The 22,576-nt window shown below is 52.4% G+C and overlaps 8 protein-coding genes across 8 annotated transcripts; 5 read left to right on the top strand and 3 right to left on the bottom strand.

Moving 5' to 3' along the window:
- Positions 1-44: 44 nt before the first annotated feature.
- Positions 45-906, top strand: N7462_009064 (GNAT family N-acetyltransferase; the record flags this gene model as incomplete). The annotated part of the gene is made up of 4 exons (XM_057080778.1): positions 45-84; positions 133-422; positions 480-597; positions 656-906. The coding sequence occupies 4 exons, from the start codon at positions 45-47 to the stop codon at positions 904-906; spliced, it is 699 nt and encodes a 232-aa protein (XP_056931106.1).
- A 691-nt stretch (positions 907-1,597) lies between these two features.
- N7462_009063 (Zn(II)2Cys6 transcription factor) lies at positions 1,598-2,903 on the top strand (the record flags this gene model as incomplete). The annotated part of the gene is made up of 2 exons (XM_057080777.1): positions 1,598-1,678; positions 1,761-2,903. 2 exons carry the CDS (start codon positions 1,598-1,600, stop codon positions 2,901-2,903), a joined length of 1,224 nt encoding a protein of 407 aa, XP_056931105.1.
- A 1,904-nt stretch (positions 2,904-4,807) lies between these two features.
- Positions 4,808-7,204, bottom strand: N7462_009062 (Zn(II)2Cys6 transcription factor; the record flags this gene model as incomplete). The annotated part of the gene is made up of 5 exons (XM_057080776.1): positions 4,808-5,735; positions 5,793-5,883; positions 5,938-6,072; positions 6,144-6,403; positions 6,468-7,204. The coding sequence occupies 5 exons, from the start codon at positions 7,202-7,204 to the stop codon at positions 4,808-4,810; spliced, it is 2,151 nt and encodes a 716-aa protein (XP_056931104.1).
- Positions 7,205-8,526: 1,322 nt separating this feature from the next.
- Positions 8,527-11,246, bottom strand: N7462_009061 (N-alpha-acetyltransferase 35, NatC auxiliary subunit; the record flags this gene model as incomplete). Its single annotated transcript, XM_057080775.1, has 8 exons — positions 8,527-9,468; positions 9,528-9,626; positions 9,696-9,953; positions 10,015-10,470; positions 10,538-10,759; positions 10,813-10,953; positions 11,019-11,086; positions 11,147-11,246. The coding sequence occupies 8 exons, from the start codon at positions 11,244-11,246 to the stop codon at positions 8,527-8,529; spliced, it is 2,286 nt and encodes a 761-aa protein (XP_056931103.1).
- A 483-nt stretch (positions 11,247-11,729) lies between these two features.
- N7462_009060 (ATP synthase subunit epsilon family protein) lies at positions 11,730-12,072 on the bottom strand (the record flags this gene model as incomplete). The annotated part of the gene is made up of 3 exons (XM_057080774.1): positions 11,730-11,804; positions 11,872-11,986; positions 12,041-12,072. The coding sequence occupies 3 exons, from the start codon at positions 12,070-12,072 to the stop codon at positions 11,730-11,732; spliced, it is 222 nt and encodes a 73-aa protein (XP_056931102.1).
- Positions 12,073-13,368: 1,296 nt separating this feature from the next.
- On the top strand, positions 13,369-14,793 carry N7462_009059 (uncharacterized protein; the record flags this gene model as incomplete). Its single annotated transcript, XM_057080773.1, has 2 exons — positions 13,369-13,444; positions 13,622-14,793. 2 exons carry the CDS (start codon positions 13,369-13,371, stop codon positions 14,791-14,793), a joined length of 1,248 nt encoding a protein of 415 aa, XP_056931101.1.
- A 1,066-nt stretch (positions 14,794-15,859) lies between these two features.
- On the top strand, positions 15,860-17,833 carry hsp60 (chaperone ATPase HSP60; the record flags this gene model as incomplete). The annotated part of the gene is made up of 3 exons (XM_057080772.1): positions 15,860-15,967; positions 16,091-16,229; positions 16,317-17,833. 3 exons carry the CDS (start codon positions 15,860-15,862, stop codon positions 17,831-17,833), a joined length of 1,764 nt encoding a protein of 587 aa, XP_056931100.1.
- A 1,412-nt stretch (positions 17,834-19,245) lies between these two features.
- Positions 19,246-22,387, top strand: N7462_009057 (CheY-like superfamily; the record flags this gene model as incomplete). The annotated part of the gene is made up of 2 exons (XM_057080771.1): positions 19,246-20,822; positions 20,887-22,387. The coding sequence occupies 2 exons, from the start codon at positions 19,246-19,248 to the stop codon at positions 22,385-22,387; spliced, it is 3,078 nt and encodes a 1,025-aa protein (XP_056931099.1).
- Positions 22,388-22,576: the final 189 nt, after the last annotated feature.

Genomic DNA, 22,576 nt, shown 5'->3' with positions numbered 1-22,576 from the left:
TATGGACTGGTTAACTTGACCTAATATCTCTTCCGCCAGAAATCATGGCACAGACGCCGGTGCGGCTCTCACACGGCAGACATGGTAGGTCATTCCGCTGTGGGGCTTGGCCTGGGATCTAATCATCAATAGAGATGCTGCAGCCTGTCGCGCAGCTGAATGGCCGTGTCTTCGACAACGACCCGGTTGTCGCGTATATGTTGCTCAATATGTCCCGGGATGAAAGACTGGCGTTTCTACCCACATACTGGACAACCCTCGTCAGGTCGGCTTTGCTCAATGATGCGATGATCACCGAGGCTGATGGCTGGAAGGCCGCCTCAGTTGTCATCCCCCCGGGGAGGTATATCGACAACGTCTGGACACTTCTCTATTCCGGCTTCCTCTGCGTTCTCTGGAAATTGGGTTTCCTGGGTCTCAAGGTACGGTCGAGAACGTGGTTTAATGCGATATGGATACTCACTTCTCACAACAATTAGCGACTTTGGACCGACTTTTCAGGCATGACCGATAACGCAAAGAGAAAGGGTCTTCATGGAGAGAGACGTTACTACTATATCTTCAGCATTGGCACGGAGTACGAACACCGCGGGAAGGGTAATTACAGCATCAAACCTTGGGTTTCTCCCGAATCAATCAACTAATATCCACATAGGACTTGCCAAGGCCATTATGCAATACCATCAGAGGAAAGCACAGACTGAAAACGTCCCAATCTGGCTGGAAGCGACCACGCCCAGCTCCCGAAAATTATACCTTTCGATGGGATTCGAGGAGATTGAAGAAATCGTTCTCGGCAAAGGGAAGGTGGCCACTGATGCAACCCTCCAGCCTGGTGGCCCAGGGGTTCCACTCTATGCGATGGTATGGTGGCCAGCAACAGAAAACGCTGCATTAAGTCCGTGACCTTCTTTCTTCCTTATTACCATTTCTAGCTTATCATTATCCCCGAGCACGATGCATCACTTCAACAATGCACATTGCGAGTTCATCTTATTCATTATCCTTGAAACCCATGGATTAAAGTCTTGTCCAAGTATTCGTGAATATGATTAGAGGAACCTAGACACCGTGAAGGATCTTGACATTTGAGAGATAGATACATATTGGATAGATCAAGAGCATCTTGGTCTAGTCCCATTTTTTTTTTGCGACCAACAGAGAAACTGCACTTGATGACCCTTAAGGATTTATTCCTACAAAGAGAAAGTTTATGGAAGGCCAACAACGAGAATGATCTGGCATGAGAACTGGAGACTGCGAGAGCCGGGCAAACCACAATTATGGCAAATTCTAGCTTTTGCACCTTGAAAATGTGGAGAACATATTTCCCATTATGGGCCATCAGACTACTGTATAGATTCTCCATTTATCAATGTCCTGTGAAAGAAGTGAGGTATTTGGCCAAGTTATTTGAGTATTCGAGTGCGTATTCGAGCACTTCGCTTGGTCATGCCGGATCACGTGGTCTTTTCCACATCTCGGCTTTTCTGCACGCTGATTAGTCAGAGTCCCGAACGACACGCGTGTGCGTGTCGAGAATGGCTTTTTGCCCTACAGATATCTAAATGTATACATTAAGAGGTTGTCAATTGCAATGAGCTCTCTTCCGTCGGGTAGGCGTTCTCACCGGAAGTCACGGGCTGGGTGTCTACAATGCAAACGAAGAAAGGTCAAAGTACGCATCATCGCTCTGCCCAACAATTCCCCCAGTCTTAGCTACGCGCACCACTTGGGGTTTAAATCTAATTGTATGTCAGTGTGATGAGATAAAGCCCCGCTGTGGAAACTGTGCAAAGCACGGGGTTTCGTGCTCCTTTACCGTCACTACATTGCCAGTTACCAGCAATGAAGTGAAGCCGATACCACGTATAGAAGCAGCCCCTGCGTCGGAGATTGCCAGCCCAAATACTTGGGCGACATTCTCACAGGGTACCCAAAATGCCAATCTGTCGCCTATACTGGGATCAAATCTTCCTGTCTTTGATATGGAGCTCTTGCATCACTACATGATATCGACCTGCTATACAATATCTCGCACACCGGCAATCCAGGCAATCTGGCGTGATGAGGCTCCCAGGATCGGCTTTCGGATGCCCGCCGCTTTGCACGCAATACTAGCTATCAGTGCTCTTCATCTTGCTAGGTCTGACCCATCTCGGAAAGCCAGTTGTATCGCCCAAGCGCACATACACCATGACACTGCTCTCCGCTTGGTAACTCCGAACATGTCATTACTGGCCGAGGGCAATGGACCTGGCTTGTTTCTAGTCACATCATTAACATGTATCTTCTCTTGTGCAAGAGCCCAATCTGAAGACAACTTTCTCGTGTTGTTCGAACAGGGTCGCCTCACTGATTGGGCCCTACTTTTTCGTGGGACAAAGACAGTGATTCAGCATAGCAAGCAGAGCGATCACGATTTTCTCGCAGGGCCTTTGGCGCCCATTTTCATAAATGGAGGCCGATTGTCCGCCATTCGCCGCGATGCACAGACACTAGAGCAGGGTCAGGTGTATGTCTGGGAGTTGAAACAGATGATACGAAAAGAGCTCCAAGCGAATGAAGAACAGCGCAAAGTATACTTAGAAACTGCAGACGCAATTGGCAGAACGCTCGCTGTAGTCATGAAGCCAGGCGAGGGTCCAAATCTTCAGACAGCAGATGTATTCGCCTGGCTTCTTGAAGTCTCTGATGAATACCTCCAGTTACTGCTACAAGAACAACACATCGCTCTGATCATTTTTGGATACTTCTCTGTAGCCTTGCGACAAATTGAATGGATGTGGTGGATGGAAGGTATCAGTCACCGGCTGATGAGACAGCTATTTTCCGCGTTGGATGAAAGGTTTCATGTCTGGCTGAAGTGGCCACAAGAACAGATTTCTTGGGAAGATCCTTGAATGACATGAGCAAGGCATTGTACAGTACAATGATCGATCCAGAGGGAATCGAAATCATATGATGTTCTTAATTCACGCTCATACATAGAACCAAGTTTATTTTTAATCATGTCTCCATTCGAGCTATATGGCCAATAGTTTGATAATCATATTGATTCCTGCGGATCGTGGATTCTCCAAAAAATGCATAAGGCCCGACAGCGAAGAGATTCGAAGATGTGTGTATCCCCCTATCCCCTACTGCCAGATGTCTATCAGGATTTCAATCCTACCAATCCGAATGCCTTGACACCCTCGGTAGTTAAATAGAAAATGAAGATTTTATGGGCAGGTCCAGTGTAATTGATATGATATCATGATATGCGTCTGTGCAACGCGCAGTCCTACCCTCAGGGCGCTTCAAGCCAGAGAGGACATCAGCCATTTGTGCTCTGAACCAGTAAAAGTCGACTGAGTGAGCAGGTCGGAGTAAATTGAGAATGCCGGATCATAAGCAATTGAATGCTACACAGTCATAGAAAGCGAACCGAAGATGCGGGTCTCGAGCATTTCATCATGAGTGGTGACACCTATGTCTATCAAGTGGAAAATAAGCTACTCATCCACCCGCGCTTCCAATCGTCGGGAATCAGATCGAGATGTTGTTTTCCAAATATCTCTTAAGTCCGAGAGTCACCAAACAGAGGAATATGCCGGGGTGTCAATGGGAGTATGACGGATGACAGATTGTGAGGCACGAATCAACTCATCCGGTTATCGGAATGCTACCACGGATGACTCGTCATTTATTGATTGAAGATGTCCTGCCTCGAGACCATACTTGATCAGGCTCCATCCTAGATCCGGATTTGTCTGGGGCATACTCTTTCTATACGGTCAGAGGCCCAGGCGAGACGAAACATCCAGAAACCACCCCACTTCCGGCGTTAAGCTCCGTGACGAGAAGCGCCCCCAAAGAATGCGGATTCCGGAAGAATCATAGGGCAAGCAATCCCCGACAGCGCCAATTCCGATTCGCAAGGTGCGAGGAAGGAATTAGAAGCTGTCACGATGATGTGGAGACACCATAAGCAGAGCCGATCAGACGATCTCCGCAATGGGGCGGCGGTGATTTCTCGGCCGGCCGAACGAACCAGCCAAAATGCAAACGCACTGTCCGCTCCACCTCCAATTCCACTCCACATATTGGGTCGACACGAGGTGAGCTACGAATGAGAGGATGTCGCCCCGGCGAGGGCGTTTCCGGGCGGATCTCCGCGGATGAGAGAGCGCGACGGTCGGCATTTTATCTCAACGCAGGAACCCCTGAGGGGCCGCTGTTGCAACGTGGTTGTGTGCTCGGATCCGGCGAAGCTAGCTTTAGACCTGGAAAGATATATAGGGCGGGGAGGGGCTCGGGTGCGGCCGTTGGAAATGCGGGATTGATCTACTTGAAACTCTCGACTGTTGCCCGTTCGCCGGGGTAGCACTGAGCATGCTGACAGGAGATCAGATGAACTACAAAGCTTCGGAGTGCAAGCGAGGTAGATAGACTCGGGTACGTGTGCATTCAAGGTCCGATCTTCTTGGTGTAAATGGGTAGCTGAAGCTAAAGCGAAATCAGACCTCATCGCTTGCGACATGTAACGACGCGGACGATGCGAGATAGCGCCAAGGGATGGAAGGGGTATGTGGTGAGTATCAACCGCACTGACTGGTCCCAGTGCCATGCAGGGTATCCACGGAATAAAAAAACAAACAAAAAGAAAGGAAGGGAAAAAAAAGCCAAATCCTCGAATGGCTCCCTTTTGTCCAACACAAGTCGGAAAAACAAGCAAACCTGACCCAAAAAAAGCAACAGCCTCCACTCCTTTTCCAACGCCGAGAGTGCAAGAAATCGAAAGCGTGAAATAATTGAGTGTGTACTAGTTGCTCATACCGGGGAACAACATCACGTCAGAGACCCGTCCCAGAATGTTCCGCATACTCCAATCCTCGATAGGGAGAACTGCGCCCATGCCCGCGCCTGCAATGTTCATATTTGGCGGCAGGCCTGGACTGGTCTCGACAGACGGTGGTGACGGCAAGATTAAGGGGGAATAAGTCTGGCTCGGAGTCGATCCCGAGGGCTCCGGTTTGCGCGCACGGAAGGCCTCGCGGATCTCCCGCAGCGCTCGCAAGGACGAAGCCAGGTGTTTAGCCGAATCGGTGCGGTCATTGAGGTTCGCTTCGCCGTCCGCATAGACGTGATCGGCGAGAACTTTCTCGAGGCGGTCGGTCAACTCCCAAGTCCGTTGGCTATCGTCGTTGGCGACCAAGAGAAAAGCGGACGCGATCGATCGCTGCAAGCTGATCCAAGACCGAGAACAATGTGAGTTGATCTCGTGCAATTCGACAAAGGCATCAATGGTGCTGATCAGACTGCTGATGCAATCTTCCCGGATCAAAGCCCGTTTCTGATCGTCTAGATGTGCATGCTGATCTAACGAAACTCGGCACAGAACAGAAAGTAAATACGAGGAATGCAGGCGCAATTCAGTACGCTCGATGTGTTCGGCCAGCGACCGACATTGGTCACGATGTCGCAGATGCGGTGTGGCCTCTGCAATCATCCGCTGAATACGATGCTTGTACTCCTTAATCGCGTGATATCGGGGTTGAGCGGAAGCCGGGTACATGCGAGTCCGGAGGACTTCGAGCGCAAGTGAGACCACGCGGCACAGGGTTTCAAAATACGTTCGATGACCAGGCATCGATTTCCGATCGAACGGAATCTCCGGTTGACTGACCATCGTGATTGATGGTCGATCATACGCAAGTGAGAAATGGCTATTCTGAAAGGCCATCGTCCACCTACGAGGCATAAGTCACGGGCTCACCAGAAGAAATGAATGAGAAACATCAGCTTACCAAACGCGCCTTCGCACAGCCTTTTCCTCGGTGGTTGCAACTGTGGATTCGACATGGAGACCAAGCACCAGGCACATGCGTTCCGTCATGCCTGGACATGGAAGTCAGTATGATGGCATTGACCTCGACATTGACGCGCTCTTACCAAGCAAAGTGTAAGAAGCACCAGCGTTCATGTTATATGAAAGGACATTGCTGATGATAAGAAGAATTTGGATAACTTCTACAGTGGGTTGCGATACGTAATTTAACATCCGCAAACATTGATATGCACAAGACACTGTATACGACCTGTCAGTGGGAGGAGGGGGGAGAATGGCTCGGAAATAGCCTTTACTCGTCGCAACATACCATATATCCATGACGTGAGTTCCCGGTCAGCGCTCGGAAGATCCGACAATTGACAACCCGAGGCAAGCACCGCAAAAAGCAGACTGAGAAAGACAAGCTCCATTCCAAATGGTTTGACTAATCCATTGGCATCTGGTTTATAGACACCTCCTGCCCTCCGTCGTCCTTCGAGTAACTGATTTGCCTTCCTTCCGAGTGCATCTAGATCTGGAAGGACTGGATATAACACCGCGCCAATCTCTTTATAGAATCCCAAAAATCTGGAGCGAGGTGACAGTCAGCGAAGGAGTAACATCTTCTGTGTTAGCAGAAAGCCAATCATACCGTTGGCATTGCTCATCGTCCGGGAGTACCGCACAGACTCCGGCAATGTTGAAAGTATATGGATCAGACGACCAGAGATCGACAAACGGGTATGCAGCCGACTCGTTCCCCAGGGCGAGTTCTGCCAGCAGATCTTCCTGAGGCAGCGCCTGCGCTATATCTTGAGATGCCTTGGATTTGTCCAAAATGTCCACCAGGGCCGATCGGGACCCCAGATGTACGGCACCGGTCTTCAACACATTGGAACCGTAAACTCCCTCCGACCGGGTCGAATCCTTTCGTTCTGACGCGTGTTGATCGGACCGCCTCCGAACAGAATGTGCGTTGAATAGCGAGTGAAGGCTACCGATAATTTGCTCCATCGTAGCCATCTTGATATTGATCTCATCCCATTCGGCTTGTGAAATATCGATGATCTCGGGAAGGTCTTGATCATCGCTGGTACGGGTGGAGGAGTCGAAGGTGGAGGAACCCTCGCGCGGGGGATACGATGCACCGTAGGGCGGCGGAAGAGCAGGAGAGGCGAAGGAGGAATGAAGCGGCGTGGAAGAGGCTGTGACAGAGGCCGAAGGGATGGGTAGTTTGGCCGGCGGCGGCGGGCGACCGTAGGAACAGGTGAAGTTGCGCTTGATGCAATTGCTACAAGGCACATTGCGGTCGCAGCGGACTTTGCTCGCGCGACATGGTAGGCAAGTCTTACACTCGCGCGGGCGGCGACGGATGGGATACGTCGGCATTTTTCAGAGCCCCGCGAAGCTGGGAAAGCTGCTATGACAGCCGGGGTGGCGATTGTCTGCACCGAGCAGAGAGCAGGAGAGAGCGCGGCATAGGCGGTTCGGCAGATGGAGGCGGAAAAGAAGATGCAGTGGCAGAAGGGGGGGGGGGAATGTAACGCGAAGCTGTAAAGCCGGGCCCGGAGGGGGGAAAAGCAGCAGCTACAGCGCGGAGCGGGTGTGGAGGGTGGAGATTGACTGGACAGGTCGAGTCAAACTCGGCCGCTCTCCAGGCGAGGATAGGTAATTGGGCTCGAGGGCGTAGGCTCCCAGGCTAGAACCGCCACAGGGCGTTGTTGGATTGAGGTCCGTGAGCTGAACCATCCACCACCCCAGGGAGGATGCGATTCCGGGGAAAGGATTGTCGTGAACGAGATCGCGGAAGGCCCACCGAATGAAGAAGAAGCTCCCGAGCAGCCGAAGATGGCGTGTAGAAAAGAGCGGCCGTTAAGGCCGATCAGACGAAGTCAATTCGGTAGATTGACGGGATTGACATGATGGATCCCCCCACTAGGCGGGAGTGTATCTAAACGGTCAAGATCGATTCTTTCTTTTCGGTCACGCAGGGGGCAGCATTATGCAAAGGGGATTCACCGACTGTGCAAGTTGCAGTTGAAGTTGCAAGCCCCGCGAGTGGATGATTTCATCGCGCGCGTGTTCCTTGGGTCGAGACGCCCGAAGCGGCGGCTGGGGTCGTTTAGCTGGGGCCCATTATTTTCCGCGCTTCTCAGTCGTGTTTTCAGCTCGGATTTCAGGTTCAGGTGCAGGGGGCCCTGGCCTGACCCTCTTTTCCCTATGTTTTCTTCTGTTTGTTCCAATAGGGCGGCGATGGTCCCCAGAATGAACCCCTCGGTTGGTTATATAGAACCTCGGGGGCCGAGCAAGATCGAAACTTCTCCGATCACTGCAATCACCATATATCATAATTTAATTGCCATTGCTACTATGCAGAGGTTTTCTAAGGAAGTAAAACACCTTTGGTAGGCCCAAGAATTATCTCGTTGTAAATGGGAATTGATAAATTCATTGTCATGCATCGCTATGCGAATCTACGACTCCACCAGGCACACCGGATCGCAGAATGACCTTGCCCGTGGATCCAGGGAAGAATAATCAGTAGACACCCAGATAGAGGGAAACAAAGCAATCAAAAAAAATTCCCAAATATGCAGCGGCTAGGTCCATGCATCATTAGAAAAGGGGTCGCTGAGGGGTGGGAGCGAGTAAACGATAGAAAAATAAAAAGTTATCTCTCGTACGATCATCATGCACCCTTTCCTACCCGTTTACGAGGCCTTCGTCGTCTCGGGTTGCTTTGCAGACACCTGGGGGACAATCCACCAGTCATGCCATTGGGCCTTGGAGCCCGGCTCGGGAATTATTACTTGGAGCGCAAGTGGGTTGCTTTCAGAGGGCGGGAAATCTCCCACCAGACTCTTCTTAACTGTCTCGATGGCGATGCTGGCACCAATGCAGGCACGCATCGCATCTTTGATATCCCGTCGCCAATCTTCCTCAATGGCTGTTGGGGGACCCTTGGCCGGAGAGACAGGATCCTCGATGAATGCGCCATTGGCGAGAGTTACCTCCCATGCCTTTCGTGCTTCGGTGATAGCTTTCGAGGCACGCTCGAGAATGATGGCGTCCGAATCACCGTCAAGCGTAGCTTCGCGTTGATACTCTTCATACGGAACGAGCTCCGGTAGAGAAATGGGAACAAAGGGCTTCATGCGCAGTTCATAGCGGAGCCGATCGGCCGAATAGGCGTCGGACCCCGAAGCCGACGGAAGGACCTTGTGTCGGGCTAGGAGAACGTACAGCGCATGCAGCGCAATCGCAAAGGCGTCCACCGCGATTAATTGAGTTGTCAGCCTTTCAAGGTGTACAAAGGAATGGTGAAATGCAGACGCCTTTCTGGTGGGGTTGTCTTTGCGACTTTCGGTTGACACCAGGTCTCGCTTGCGGGCGGCGACAGTGAATGTGCGGATACGGTCAAGATGGCCGAGATGTGTAGAGCAGATGTGAGAGAGATACCAATACATCCCAGGTAGCTCCTCAGGGGCGTATATTGAGAGTTCGAATCCCGTTTGGAGGATCAGTCGAAGTTGATTCAACTTTTGATGGTAGGCCCAACTACTAAGTGGGTACGAAAAAGTGGCTTCTCCCCCTTGGAGTTGCACAGCAGGCTCGGCGCTGAGGGTTTGCAATTGGAGGTCGAGGTCTTCCGCCTGTATAGATACGTTAGCTTTGGCATTTTCGCACCAAGAGAAAAAGCTCAGTCCCATACCTCCATCTGAAGATGATCCCAATCAACAACAGTATGGCACACAGTCCGACGAATTCGACATCGGTTGATACAGGCACTTCGAACAGTATCCACAAAAGGCTGGAGTAAACGGTGGATGTCAATATGGATCTCTATTTCTCTCTGGCATTTCATTCTGGGTAACCGTACCTGAGAAAACCGCTTCACAAACCCTTCCATCCTTTGGGCAATCTGAAACCGTGGATCAGAGGGTAGCTCTACATCATCCGTGTTGGCCTCAAGTAGCATGCTGGCGGGCAAAACTAGCTCCGCGAGATCGTCGTAGAGAAATTGCTTCACGGAAACAGCCCCTAGAATCTTCATCTCGTGGACTATCAATGCTTGGAGGAGGGTACGAATGTAAACGGACGGTTGAGGTTTTCGGGACATCAAAGTCCACACGGCGGTCTAAAATTACGAGTCAGCGGCTCATGAAAACTAGTACGGGGGACGGGAGTTCCATCAATACCTTGAAATCGCTAGGACCGCGGTAGTCTAGCATCTGTTGCATGTCCATAGCATCCTGACAGAGGCGTTTCAAGTGGGCGAGCGCGTCATCATGGCCAATGTGAACAATCGGGCGTGGTGGCACGGTGCTGGCGAGTTTGCGTTGAATCTTCAAACTAAACGCTTCGGGGACTGCCTTTCCGAGGGACACAGAAGCAGTCAAGGCCTCCAAATACGATAGACAGGATACAAAGTTATCACTTGATCTCGTGTCCAGAACTTCGAGGTCTTGATCCAGGGAAGATAAGAACTCGCGCCGGAGCAGAAGTCTACAGCGAATAGCCTCTCGAACCCTTTGATCAATTCCTTCCTCTGCATCCACCCAGTCAACCGCCTGATCCAGCAGGCGGTAGAAATTTGACGAATCAAAGATCGATAGGAGATTGCGGTTGTATAATTGTGTAACGAAATCCTCTTCCTGTACAGCCATTTGAAGTAAGCATCCTAACTTTCCGCATTTGCGTGCATGGATTCTAGAAGTATACCTCATAGAAATACTCGTTCGCCACGCGGGAATGGACGAAATCACACGACTTGACCAGGCCGAGGCAGTATGCACGGAGCACAAGGTTCACTAGGGGTGATTCACTAGGTACGCGATCGAACCGGGCGTCTTCCATTGTTCTTGGTACCGGCCAAAGCAGCTTGTCGATGTAGATAGAGGTAAAAAGCGTTTGGGAAAGAGGATGACCCATATGCCATGCCATCTTCAGTTCCGTTAGTGAGATATACTCCATTACGAGCCAACATGGGGACACACCTCGTGGCAAAGTAACTGGTCCATCAAGCCCACTACCTCCTCTGGTGTCAAGTCTCGTCGCACGTCGTAATCATCCTCGAGGGCCTGCGCTTGGTTCTCGCCGGGGGCAATGTAGCCGCTATCCATTTTTGAGTCCATGATCTGTGGTCAATCGCAATCATGATCAGCTTTCAGTGCGTTCTGATCCCGGTGTGACGATGACGCACCTCCAATGCGCCCACGGCCTCGAAGAGCGTGAACATCTCATCTTTGACGAGCTGACCGGTCCGTAGGTCTATTATAGAGAATATCTAGTCAGAACACATAGGCAAAGAGAGGAGAGCATTAATCTTACTCGAGGCGGCCTCCGTAAATTCGGCGGTGATGTCGCGCGGGACTGCGGGCTGCGCAACCACCCGCGGCGGGGGCACGCGAACCTCGTTATTCGGCAGCATCGCACAGAGATTCCAGGCTCTGCAATCAGCTCCCGGGTTATCTCATGAGACGGAAAGGGGGAGACTTCAGGTACGCAGCCGGCAAAATATATGGAGGGAAGGGGGAGAAGTAGAATAAGGTGCGGTCGGCGGGGAGAGTCGTGGGTGGAAAAAGCGCTTCGGGCAGGTTTGGCAGACGGGCCCGTCTCTGACGTGCAGCTGCGGCCGGACACGCCGGGGGTACACCATTCTCTATGCTACAGCCATTCAAGAACCGTTGTGTTGGTAACAGTGCAGTACGGAAGAAACAAAGTCGGGTGCGATTTCTAGATCTCTTGTTCGAGAGGATCTGTATTGCTACACATGTACAAAAAGTTCAATGTCTCCCCGGAGCCCTCCAGTTGCTTGTCGGTTGCCGATTTCGACTCCGGGTCCATCGCTCCTCCAAAAACACGAGTCAATCTCTCATGCTCGTTCGCTTGTGCTCAATATGGCGCTCTTGCTCTATTTCTCGGCAGCGCGGGCAAGGGCCTCGTTGTTGGCATCAGCAAGCGAGCGGACTTCGCCCTGCTTGCCGTCCTGGAAAGCACAGATCCAGTCAGCTTCATCCACGGAGTGCTCGGTATAGAGCGATTGTTCAACTAACCTGCCACTTGGCGAAACGGAGATCCATCTGGCCGCGGCGCTCAGCAGCGAGGCGGGGGCCCTCCTTGAGGGAGCGGCGCACCGTGCGGGCGGCGATGGCCAGGTAACGGTTGTAGCTATTCAAAGGGGGTAAGCATTTGGCCAATTGAGCGGAATAGAAGTTAACCCACGTGAGGCCAGCGGCTTTCCAGACGGCAGTCATTTTGAAGGTTGGATGGGGTAGGAAAGGTGATTTAATTGAAGGGGGTGAAAACGGGCTCGGGTGAGTTTGGAAGCATTCGACTTCGGAGGATCGGGACTGCTGGTCACGTGTGGTACCGGGAGTATGAACTGTCACGTGATATGGGCTTGAAATGCGCAAGTTAACATGAACAATCCAACCAGAAGATCCTCATGAGAGTGTGGACTGGTTTGAGGGCGCATATTGGTCATTTCCGCGATCTCAACCTGGAATGACATGCCCTTATGGCTTGGAATGTCGAGTCCAGCTGCTAGTCTCCAAACTAGGTCAAACAAACTCGCAAATAAAACTACTGCTGCAGCAAGGCTGGGAATAAATATCTCTCACTTCGTCAAAACGGGCATTGTTGATGACACATATTGTTTCTTTCTATATACACCATATCACTTCGTTCAGTTATCTTTGACATGTGCGCTGTTCTTGGGACAAGGATGGTGCCTGGCGGACATCGTCGCCGGTATCAATCTCGGTCCACTGGGCCTTCAACACGAACTGTGTGAGAGCAATCTTTATGGAGGATATTCTAGTGTATTGAAGAAAAACCGCCAGTGCTTCTAGATTTATTTTCTAAGTTCCTCTGGCGTCGAGTAGGCACGTCCGCATGGTTTTCCACGGTGATCGATGTTTTCGACACAACTCCTCCCTTCACAGCGAAGGGCTTCCACCTTCGAGAACCACCGTCAATCTTCAAGCTGGACCTCAAATCTTTTCCAATACACATGTTCCCTTCCTGCTCCAGTCAAAACACCCAACCGTCTGTACCTTCGCAGCAGCTGAGCAACCATCTTGCTTACAACCCTGCCCAACACAAATCAATTAGAGCAAGTCTCAAGCCAGTGAGTAGATTTCGTGACCGGCCTCTTTTCTGTCTACCCCGGAAATTAACTGTGGGGCTGCCTGCTCTGTTCAGCCTGCAATTCCACTTGGTCAAGTTGTTTCAGTGATTCAGCAGGAGACAGCCGATGTTCAGTTTGTCTGATCACCTCTTCTGCCGTGAGAAGATTCTTTGAGCTATGAGCTGACCCGTCACCTCAACCGTACTAGGGTTGTCGACATTAACATCACGCAGGGTGAATATCGACAACCTACCAGCTGCACAATTTCATTCACCTTTTTTGTCCAATCATTCCATATTGAATCAGCTTCGAGTGCGTTCTAACCTCAACTCATAGCCCACTCCACAGCTCGGTGCAAGGAGCACAAAACAGACACTTTTCTCATCATTTGGCCATCAAGTGTTGGGTACAACCCCACAGAATGGCTCCTCCACGAAAGGCTGCACCACTCCCTAAAGGACCTCCAAAGGAGAAGCGCCAGCTCGTGCGCTGGGACCGTAAGTTTAAGATCTCATCTTGTCCAAATCCACTCGCGTTGGGCCAAATACCGTGGCAGCTTGTGCGTGATTCGCCTTTGGGTTCACAGCTTTCGTTCTGAAATGTGATGCATGCACCGCCTGTTTGCCTCTTTGTTTTCTCATTCAGACAAGAGCTTCACCAGCTAACACGAATAGAGGACCTGGATATCCTACTGCTTCTGACAGTTCAATCTGCTTGCAATCTGCACGGCGTGAAGATTCCCTGGGATAAGGTCGCTGAACAGATGGGCAAGAAGTTTACCGAGGGGGCTATTGTCCAGCATCTCTCGAAGCTGCGACTACGTCGTGAGGCCGAAGGTAAAGCCGTCCCACCTCCACTGCGGCGGTCGATGGTGTCTGCATCTAGCAGGAAGGGCCTCAAGGCAGCAATGACTGCCGTTGCCAAAAAGGGGACCCGTAAGCGCAAGGCCCGCTACCACGACGACTCCTCGGAGGAGTCGCCTGCGAAGCCTGCTGATGAAGACCCGGATTATGTTGGGGGTTGGAAAGAGAAGAAGTCGAAACGTGCCAAAAAATCAGGTACTAGGTCCAAGGGCCGTAGAGAATCGGTTCAGATGCAGGCACGGCATGACTCACAAACCAGCGAAGGCGATTTGATGTGCGAAGGGGCTCCGTTTCTCGACTTTTCGGGGGGAAATGCCGAAAATGAACCAGATTCTGATGGGCCTGGCAGTGACGCTGAAACTTCCTCTGTATCCTCCGCAGAGCCTCCGGTTGGGTTCGAGTCCGATTCAGATTCCGAATTCCATGGAGAATCAGAGCAGCGAAAATCACGCATTGTTCGCCTGTTGATACCTCGAAGCAGCCAGAAACCGCCCGAGTACAGCTATCAGAGCCCACACCCTCGAGTGACAATGCCACCACCACGGCTTACGCCTGCACCAGGGCCGAGCACTCCAACGCCCTCCGTAGGGCGAGAGCCGAGTTTCATGACAAACGACCCGGCGTTGATGTATTCGACCCCTCCGTCCTGGCGGATGGGTCATCCGATGGCTTCGATGCATGGAATGATGGGTCCGAATCAACCTCAATACGCCGGATTTATGGGTCCAGCTTATGAGGATCGTCCGAGCCCTCAATATGTTGACCCGGGAATGCTGTCGCATGATCTGTATCCGACCTCTGAGGGCTGGACCGGTCCAGGGCAGATGTTTAACCGGCCGGTCACGACTTTGGAACAACCTCTTCAATCGATTCCTGTGCCTCGATGGGGGTCTGAAGTGTCTAGCACCGAGCCAAAGAAAGAAGCAGGTCGCACTGAAGAGGAAGACTTTAGCTGGGCCATCAACGAAGATGGCGAGAATTGATAATCCCTAAGGTGAAGAAACAACGGGGATGAAAGAGGCGGGGTGATGGGCGTCGAGATGATCACGATGGTGTTTTTGTTTCCAACCTGGGCCGGAGCGCTGGGTCGTGCGTTCGTTAATTTTGTCGTTGGTTTCCCGTTGCCTTCCCATCAAGTCGGCGTCAGTGCAGCGGTTGAGGCCACGCGGTTGTACGAGTATACTGGAGGGAGGCCCAAGTTGATGTTTTTAATCGGCCGGGCCGAGAGCCAACGGTTTCAAATCACATAGTTTCAATGAAGATATTTTGATTTCTGCGACCTGTGAAGTAAGCAGGGCGAGAGCGGTGTTGAATACGTATGTAACCCTTTTATTTCAAGATGAGATGGAATCTTGAATCATCCTCCTCTTAAGCCGATGTTATGTATGAAAGACCGGGCCGGATCATCTTGGTGTCCGTCAGTTCGAAGGATACTTGGCCTGAGAGGAGCAGATAGTTGATACACAGTAGCGAGGGTACTATCACTGAGAGCTTCGTTACTTGTTGTTTATAGATCCTGTTGAGTGCTGAGCAATCATCATGTTTCATTATGATTTGGATTGAAGTCAGCGTGGAATGAGCTCGTAAAGAAGCTGCATATATATGTATTTTACTAGTGCTCCGGGCGAATTTTCTCCCAGGAGACATGTTTTCAATATATGTTCTTTCCAGTTGCTTCTATAAACTTTGCAACATCACCCAGCCTATTCTGATTGTGCATACTATCATTATTTAACGTCTCCCTCATCCTGCCCACCCGTTCTATACTTACCAAGGTTGCCGAGTTCGCGGCCAAATAGCCGCTCACCCGATATCCTCGGGCCAACCTGCCACGTGACCTTCTAGCTGCTTCTGCCGCCAAGCTTCTGGGGATGGGGAGAAACGCCTGGAAAATTTTCGAGACTTTGGCTTCAGCTTCCCCAGCTTCCTTACCTTCCTCCCCCTTTCCTCCATTCTCCTCCCAACCCGTCAATTCCCATCGGGTTGTCTTTTCCTCCTATTTTATTCCTCTTATAATCTGTTCTAGTTCGTTTCTGTTTTCTTTTAGCCATGCAGCGCGCGATGTCTGCCCGGACTTCGGTCCTGTCCGCCGCTTCCAAGCGTGCCCCTTTCACCCGCTCTACCCTGAACCTCCAGCAGCAGCGCTTTGCCCACAAGGTGCGTTATCCATTGCTCTTGCCATCTCCTTCCAAATGAGGATTCCGACGGCCTTCGGATGCCATATCCGTCGATTCCGACGCCCTCCGTGTTTTTTTATCCCTGGCTGACCCCAAACAGGAGCTCAAGTTCGGTGTTGAAGCTCGTGCCAGCATCCTCAAGGGTGTCGACACCCTTGCCAAGGCTGTTACCTCGACCCTGGGTCCCAAAGGCCGCAACGTCCTGATCGAGTCTCCCTACGGCTCTCCCAAGATCACCAAGGGTAGGTTGTCGGAGTCTTGTCTATTCGGCTCGGCAATCTGAGTCGATTTCGGAACAACATAGCTAACATCTATTTTTACGTGCATAGACGGTGTCACTGTCGCCAAGGCTATCCAGCTCCAGGACAAGTTTGAGAACCTCGGTGCCCGCCTCCTCCAGGATGTCTCCTCCAAGACCAACGAGCTCGCTGGTGATGGTACCACCACCGCTACCGTCCTCGGCCGTGCCATCTTCTCTGAGACCGTGAAGAACGTTGCTGCTGGCTGCAACCCCATGGATCTGCGCCGTGGTATCCAGGCTGCCGTTGACGCCGTTGTCGACTATCTCCAGGCCAACAAGCGCGACATCACCACTGGTGAGGAGATCGCCCAGGTCGCCACCATCTCTGCCAACGGCGACACCCACGTCGGTAAGCTCATCTCCAACGCCATGGAGCGCGTTGGCAAGGAGGGTGTCATCACTGTCAAGGAGGGTAAGACCCTGGAAGACGAGCTCGAGGTCACCGAGGGTATGCGCTTCGACCGTGGCTACACCTCCCCCTACTTCATCACCGACCCCAAGTCCCAGAAGGTCGAGTTCGAGAAGCCCTTGATTCTGCTGTCCGAGAAGAAGATCTCCGCTGTCCAGGACATCATCCCCGCCCTGGAGGCCTCCACCACTCTCCGCCGCCCCCTGGTCATCATCGCCGAGGACATTGAGGGTGAGGCTCTTGCCGTCTGCATCCTGAACAAGCTCCGTGGTCAGCTCCAGGTCGCCGCCGTCAAGGCCCCCGGCTTCGGTGATAACCGCAAGAGCATCCTGGGTGATCTCGCTGTTCTCACCAACGGTACCGTCTTCACCGATGAGCTCGACATCAAGCTCGAGAAGCTGACCTCCGACATGCTCGGCTCCACCGGTTCCATCACCATCACCAAGGAGGACACCATTATCCTGAACGGCGAGGGCAGCAAGGACAACATTGCCCAGCGCTGCGAGCAGATCCGTGGCGTCATGGCTGATCCCACTACCTCCGAGTACGAGAAGGAGAAGCTCCAGGAGCGTCTCGCCAAGCTGTCTGGCGGTGTTGCCGTCATCAAGGTCGGCGGTGCCTCTGAGGTTGAGGTCGGTGAGAAGAAGGACCGTGTTGTCGATGCTCTCAACGCCACCCGCGCTGCTGTTGAGCAGGGTATCCTCCCCGGTGGTGGTACCGCTCTCCTCAAGGCCGCCGCCAATGGCCTTGAGGGTGTCAAGCCCGCCAACTTCGACCAGCAGCTGGGTGTCAGCATCATCAAGAGTGCCATCACCCGCCCTGCTCGCACCATCGTCGAGAACGCCGGTCTGGAGGGCAGCGTCATTGTCGGCAAGCTGACTGATGAGTTCGCCAAGGACTTCAACCGTGGCTTCGACTCCTCCAAGGGCGAGTACGTCGACATGATCGCCGCCGGTATCGTCGACCCTCTGAAGGTTGTCCGCACCGCCCTGGTTGATGCCAGCGGTGTTGCTTCCCTGCTCGGCACCACCGAGGTTGCCATCGTCGAGGCCCCTGAGGAGAAGGGCCCCGCTGCCCCCGCTGGCGGCATGGGCGGCATGGGTGGTATGGGTGGCATGGGCGGCGGCATGTTCTAAACGCATCCTCGCCTGTTTCGATCCCTCCCCACGTTTCTGTGAAATGTGACATGATAACCCTCTTCTCGTCCACATCTCTTTTGCATCGCCGTGTGATCTCCGCACGGCCCCGGATCTTTTTGTAATGTCTTGGTGTTACTATTTTTCCTCGCCCCCTCAGCTTCTTTTCCCATATCTGTATTTCTTGTCCGTGTCTCTTTCTCCTCTACGCTCTCCACTCTTCCTGGGGCTGGCAGAAAAAAAAAGCTTCCGGCGCAAATCCTGTATCATATGTTCCCCTCTCCCTCTTATGTGGTTTCTAATGCATGCCTCTCTGGTGCTTTGTTTGATTCGTGCGTCGAGTCGATCTCGTTCTCGTCTTCATAGTCTTCTAGTCGTAGTGCGCGAGGGTCTCGTGTCATATCCCATACCGGACTGTCCTATGATGCTGTCTAGCTTCTGTTACATACACCCTGACGACAACCACCCGGCTTCCGAGATCTAATCATCATTTCCCCGGAGTTAACGCCGCAGCAAACCAGAAACCGAGGGTTATGCAAGGTAGAGAAACTCCCATGGTAGACGTACTCAACATATTCGTTCGACATGTCTTGGACTCAATGTTACCTATCCTCCTCCGTAGTAGGTACCTCTGTACCTGTGTACGCCGTCTATTCTGCTATGTGACGAGGTATGCACATTATGTACATCTCATCTGGTTTACCATCGCCGATCGGTGGACCGAGGATCGTCCCGCGGATCGACCACTGCATCCACGTCAATCACGACGTGCTCGTCCGCACTTCCTGTCTCCTCTCACAATCTAAATCCTCCTCCTCCGCGACTTGTACTCTTCATACTCGAAGCCTATCCGTGGAATGCGGACTGTGGCGACAGGGTTGACTGGGATTCGGTACTGCCTCCAGCCTCTCGACGATTGGCTCCGCACGTCGGCTATTCGGGCACGCTTTCTGCTGGCCCGCGTGCAGGGCGCCATCCGCGGTCTAGACTACGCCGGTCCTTGTTTTCTTTTCTTCAATCCGCTGGTCGCAAGGTTCAAGCTTGCCTTCCTTGGCCTCCCCCCAAGTCACCGACGATTTCCCCCAGACTTCCCCTCGACTTGCTTCCAAGACTTGAACCGTACCCCAAGTGGAGAGTTGAGGTGGACCGGTAATGTATGCACCCGCCCGCGCGCCTCAGCCCGAGTCCTGTCTCTGCCGCGACTGCGATCAGGGGACCAGACAGCCTGTAGTCGACTAGTCAAACGGGTGAGTGTCCCTCATGATCTCCCATGACTTTCCCACTTAGCGTCCTCAGGTCTTCCGGCTGACAGTCCCGAGAGGTGATCGAGGAAGTTTCGGAACCCTCTTCAATCTTCTTTCCCCTCCAGCCGGCGGCGTCCCTGTCAGCCATCAGCCTTACTCTCGCTAATCATGGCGACGTTGGTGGATGTGCCTCGCCCGGCCCTGGTCAGCGATGCCGACCTCCTCCAGGCCCGCGCTGCACTGCAGCACCAGCAAAGCCCTGAGATCTCCGTTCCCCGCGAGTTTATCTCGCTCATCGTGGAGGAACTCATCTACCGCCGCGAGTCACACTCCTCCATCGCGGAGATTGAACATGAATGTTCCCACCTCCGTAAGGAACTCCGCAAGCACACTCACATCAATGAAGCCTTCCAGAAAGAATTGCGCGAGATCGGCGAGATCATCACTCAGGTCGCTCATGGCGATCTCTCTCAGCGCGCCCGTATGCATCCTCTCGAGATGTCGCCCGATATTGGAACCTTCAAGCAGACGATCAATACGATGATGGATCAGCTGCAGGTCTTCAGCCAGGAAGTCTCCAAAGTGGCCCGCGAAGTTGGCACCGAAGGCGTTCTCGGGGGCCAGGCCAAGATCGAAGGCATTCAGGGCATTTGGCACGAGCTGACCGTCAATGTTAATGCCATGGCCAACAACCTAACCACCCAAGTTCGTGATATTACTACCGTCACCACCGCCGTCGCCAAGGGTGACTTAACCCGCAAGGTCCAGGCGGACTGCAAGGGTGAAATCTTATTGCTCAAGAACATCATTAATTCCATGGTCGACCAGCTCCGGGAATTCGCCTTTGAAGTGAGTCGTGTCGCACGTGAAGTCGGATCGGATGGAACCCTCGGCGGCCAGGCTGTCGTACATGGTGTGGAAGGCACCTGGAAGAACCTCACCGACAACGTGAATTGCATGGCGTCCAACCTGACCCAACAAGTCCGAGAAATCGCCAAGGTGACGACAGCCGTCGCGCGCGGTGATCTTACGATGAAAGTGACAGCGGATGTGAAGGGCGAAATCTTAGATCTCAAACTGACGATCAATGCGATGGTTGACCGGCTCAATCAGTTCGCCTTCGAAGTGAGCCGAATGGCACGCGAGGTTGGAACGGACGGCACCCTGGGTGGTCAAGCCCAGGTGGAGAATGTTGAAGGTCGTTGGCGGGATTTGACAGACAACGTCAATACGATGGCACAGAACCTGACAATGCAGGTTCGACAAATCTCGAACGTCACCCAGGCTATCGCTAGGGGTGACCTGAGTACCAAGATCGAGGTTCACGCGCAGGGAGAAGTCCTCACGCTCAAAGAAACAATCAACAGTATGGTTGACGGGCTCGGAGGATTCGCTCGAGAGTTGAAAGGCGTGGCCCGAGACGTGGGTGTTCGTGGTAAGCTGGGTGGCCAGGCGAATGTCGATGGCTCTCATGGAATTTGGCGGTCGATCAGCGAGGATGTCAACACGATGGCAGACAATCTCACCTCGCAGGTGCGCGCATTTGGTGAAATCACCGAGGCTGCAATGAGCGGCGACTTTACGAAATTGATCACAGTGTCAGCGTCGGGTGAAATGGATGACCTGAAACAAAAGATCAATAAGATGATCTCTAGCCTGCGCGATAGCATCCAACGCAATACGGCTGCTCGTGAGGCGGCTGAGCTGGCCAACCGCAGCAAGTCCGAGTTTCTTGCCAACATGAGGTTTGTGAACCAGCATGATGTTTGGATTCTAGCTTGAAAGACGTGCTGAACTGACAATGAATAGTCATGAGATTCGAACACCGATGAATGGAATTATTGGTCTTTCAAGCTTAGCCCTGGACACAGATGATCTTGCTGCCCCGGTTCGGGAGACTTTGAACATGGTGCACAACCTGGCGATCAGTCTGCTGACTATCATCGACGATATCCTCGATATTTCGAAGATCGAGGCCAACCACATGATGATTGAAAAGATGCCCTTCAGTTTGGGTTCAACTGTGTTTGGTGTACTAAAAGCACTTGTTGTGGAGACGAACGAGAAAGCGTTGACTCTTTCCTACAACGTCGACGGTTGTGTGTCGGATTATCTGGTTGGAGATGCGTACCGACTGCGCCAGGTCATGTTGAACCTGGTCGGCAATGCAATCAAATTCACCGACCACGGTGAGATCCAGGTTTCAATCAAGCGCCACGAAGACTGCGTTTGCCTGCCCGACGAAACCATGTTTGAATTTTCCGTATCTGACCCAGGAATTGGTATCGAGGAAAGTAAGCTAGGGCTTATCTTCGATAAATTCCAGCAAGCAGATGGATCAATGACTCGTCGTTTTGGTGGTACGGGCTTAGGGCTGGCCATTTCAAAGCGGCTTGTTTCTCTAATGGGTGGTGATATCTGGGTTACATCAGAGGTGGGCAAAGGCAGTAAGTTCACCTTCACCTCGAAGGTGAAGTTGGCCGATGCGCCTCTCAGCTTCTCCGAGCAACTGGTTTCCTACCGGGGTCGCCGAGTTCTGTGTGTTGATGACGGACTCGCCGGTGGATTCCCTATAATCGAAATGCTGCTAGAGCTTGGCCTTGAGCCTATTATTGTCAACGCAGATCAGATTTTGCCTGGCCAGTGCCACGCAGAATGGGGCAGCTCCTTCGATACCATCCTTGTTTCCAGCATTGAAACAGCCGCGAAAGTCCGAACAGACCCGAGCTTTGCACCCATCCCACTGGTCGTCGTTGCCCCGGTTGTATCGCTGATTCTCAAGTCTGCTGGCGAACTTGGCATCACATCCTACATCACGGTACCATGCCGACCTATCGACCTCTGGAACGGCATTTTACCTGCCTTGGGAAATCGCAGCAATAGCACCCCAGAAGGATTTACACGGTCGCTAGCAATCTTGCTTGCAGAAGACAACGACGTCAACCAAAAGGTCGCAGTGCGCATTTTAGAAAAATGTAATCACAACGTTACAGTCGTCGAGAACGGTCTCCAGGCGGTCGCAGAAGTCAAACAACATCGCTACGACGTGATCCTGATGGATGTCCAAATGCCCGTGATGGGCGGCTTTGAGGCAACGGGCAAGATCAGACAACACGAGAAAGTTAGCTGCCTGCCACGCACGCCTATTGTCGCTTTAACTGCACATGCGATGCTGGGTGATCGTGACAAGTGCATCCAGGCTGGCATGGACGAGTATCTATCCAAGCCGCTGAACTCGAACATCATGATGCAGACAATCCTGAAATGCGCCGCCATGAATCTTGTTTCTTTGCCATCTTCCTCGTCATGATATGATCTCATGCGCTTAGTCCCCCGCATCATGACTAGATTCCATAAGGAAGGCTGGTTCTATACAGCGTTTTCTGCATTGATCCTGCATCTCAGCTCCCTCCCATTCACCATTCTGATTGAACTCCTATTTCCTTCCGACCACTTCTCCATCCCACCATCTTCTTCCGGACGACAAGATGGCTTTGTT

The sequence above is a fragment of the Penicillium macrosclerotiorum genome, assembly GCF_028827735.1.
Source record: "Penicillium macrosclerotiorum strain IBT 26536 chromosome Unknown utg000008l_segment0_segment0, whole genome shotgun sequence".
Taxonomy (NCBI): domain Eukaryota; kingdom Fungi; phylum Ascomycota; class Eurotiomycetes; order Eurotiales; family Aspergillaceae; genus Penicillium; species Penicillium macrosclerotiorum.
This window is presented reverse-complemented; position numbering and strand designations above follow the sequence as displayed.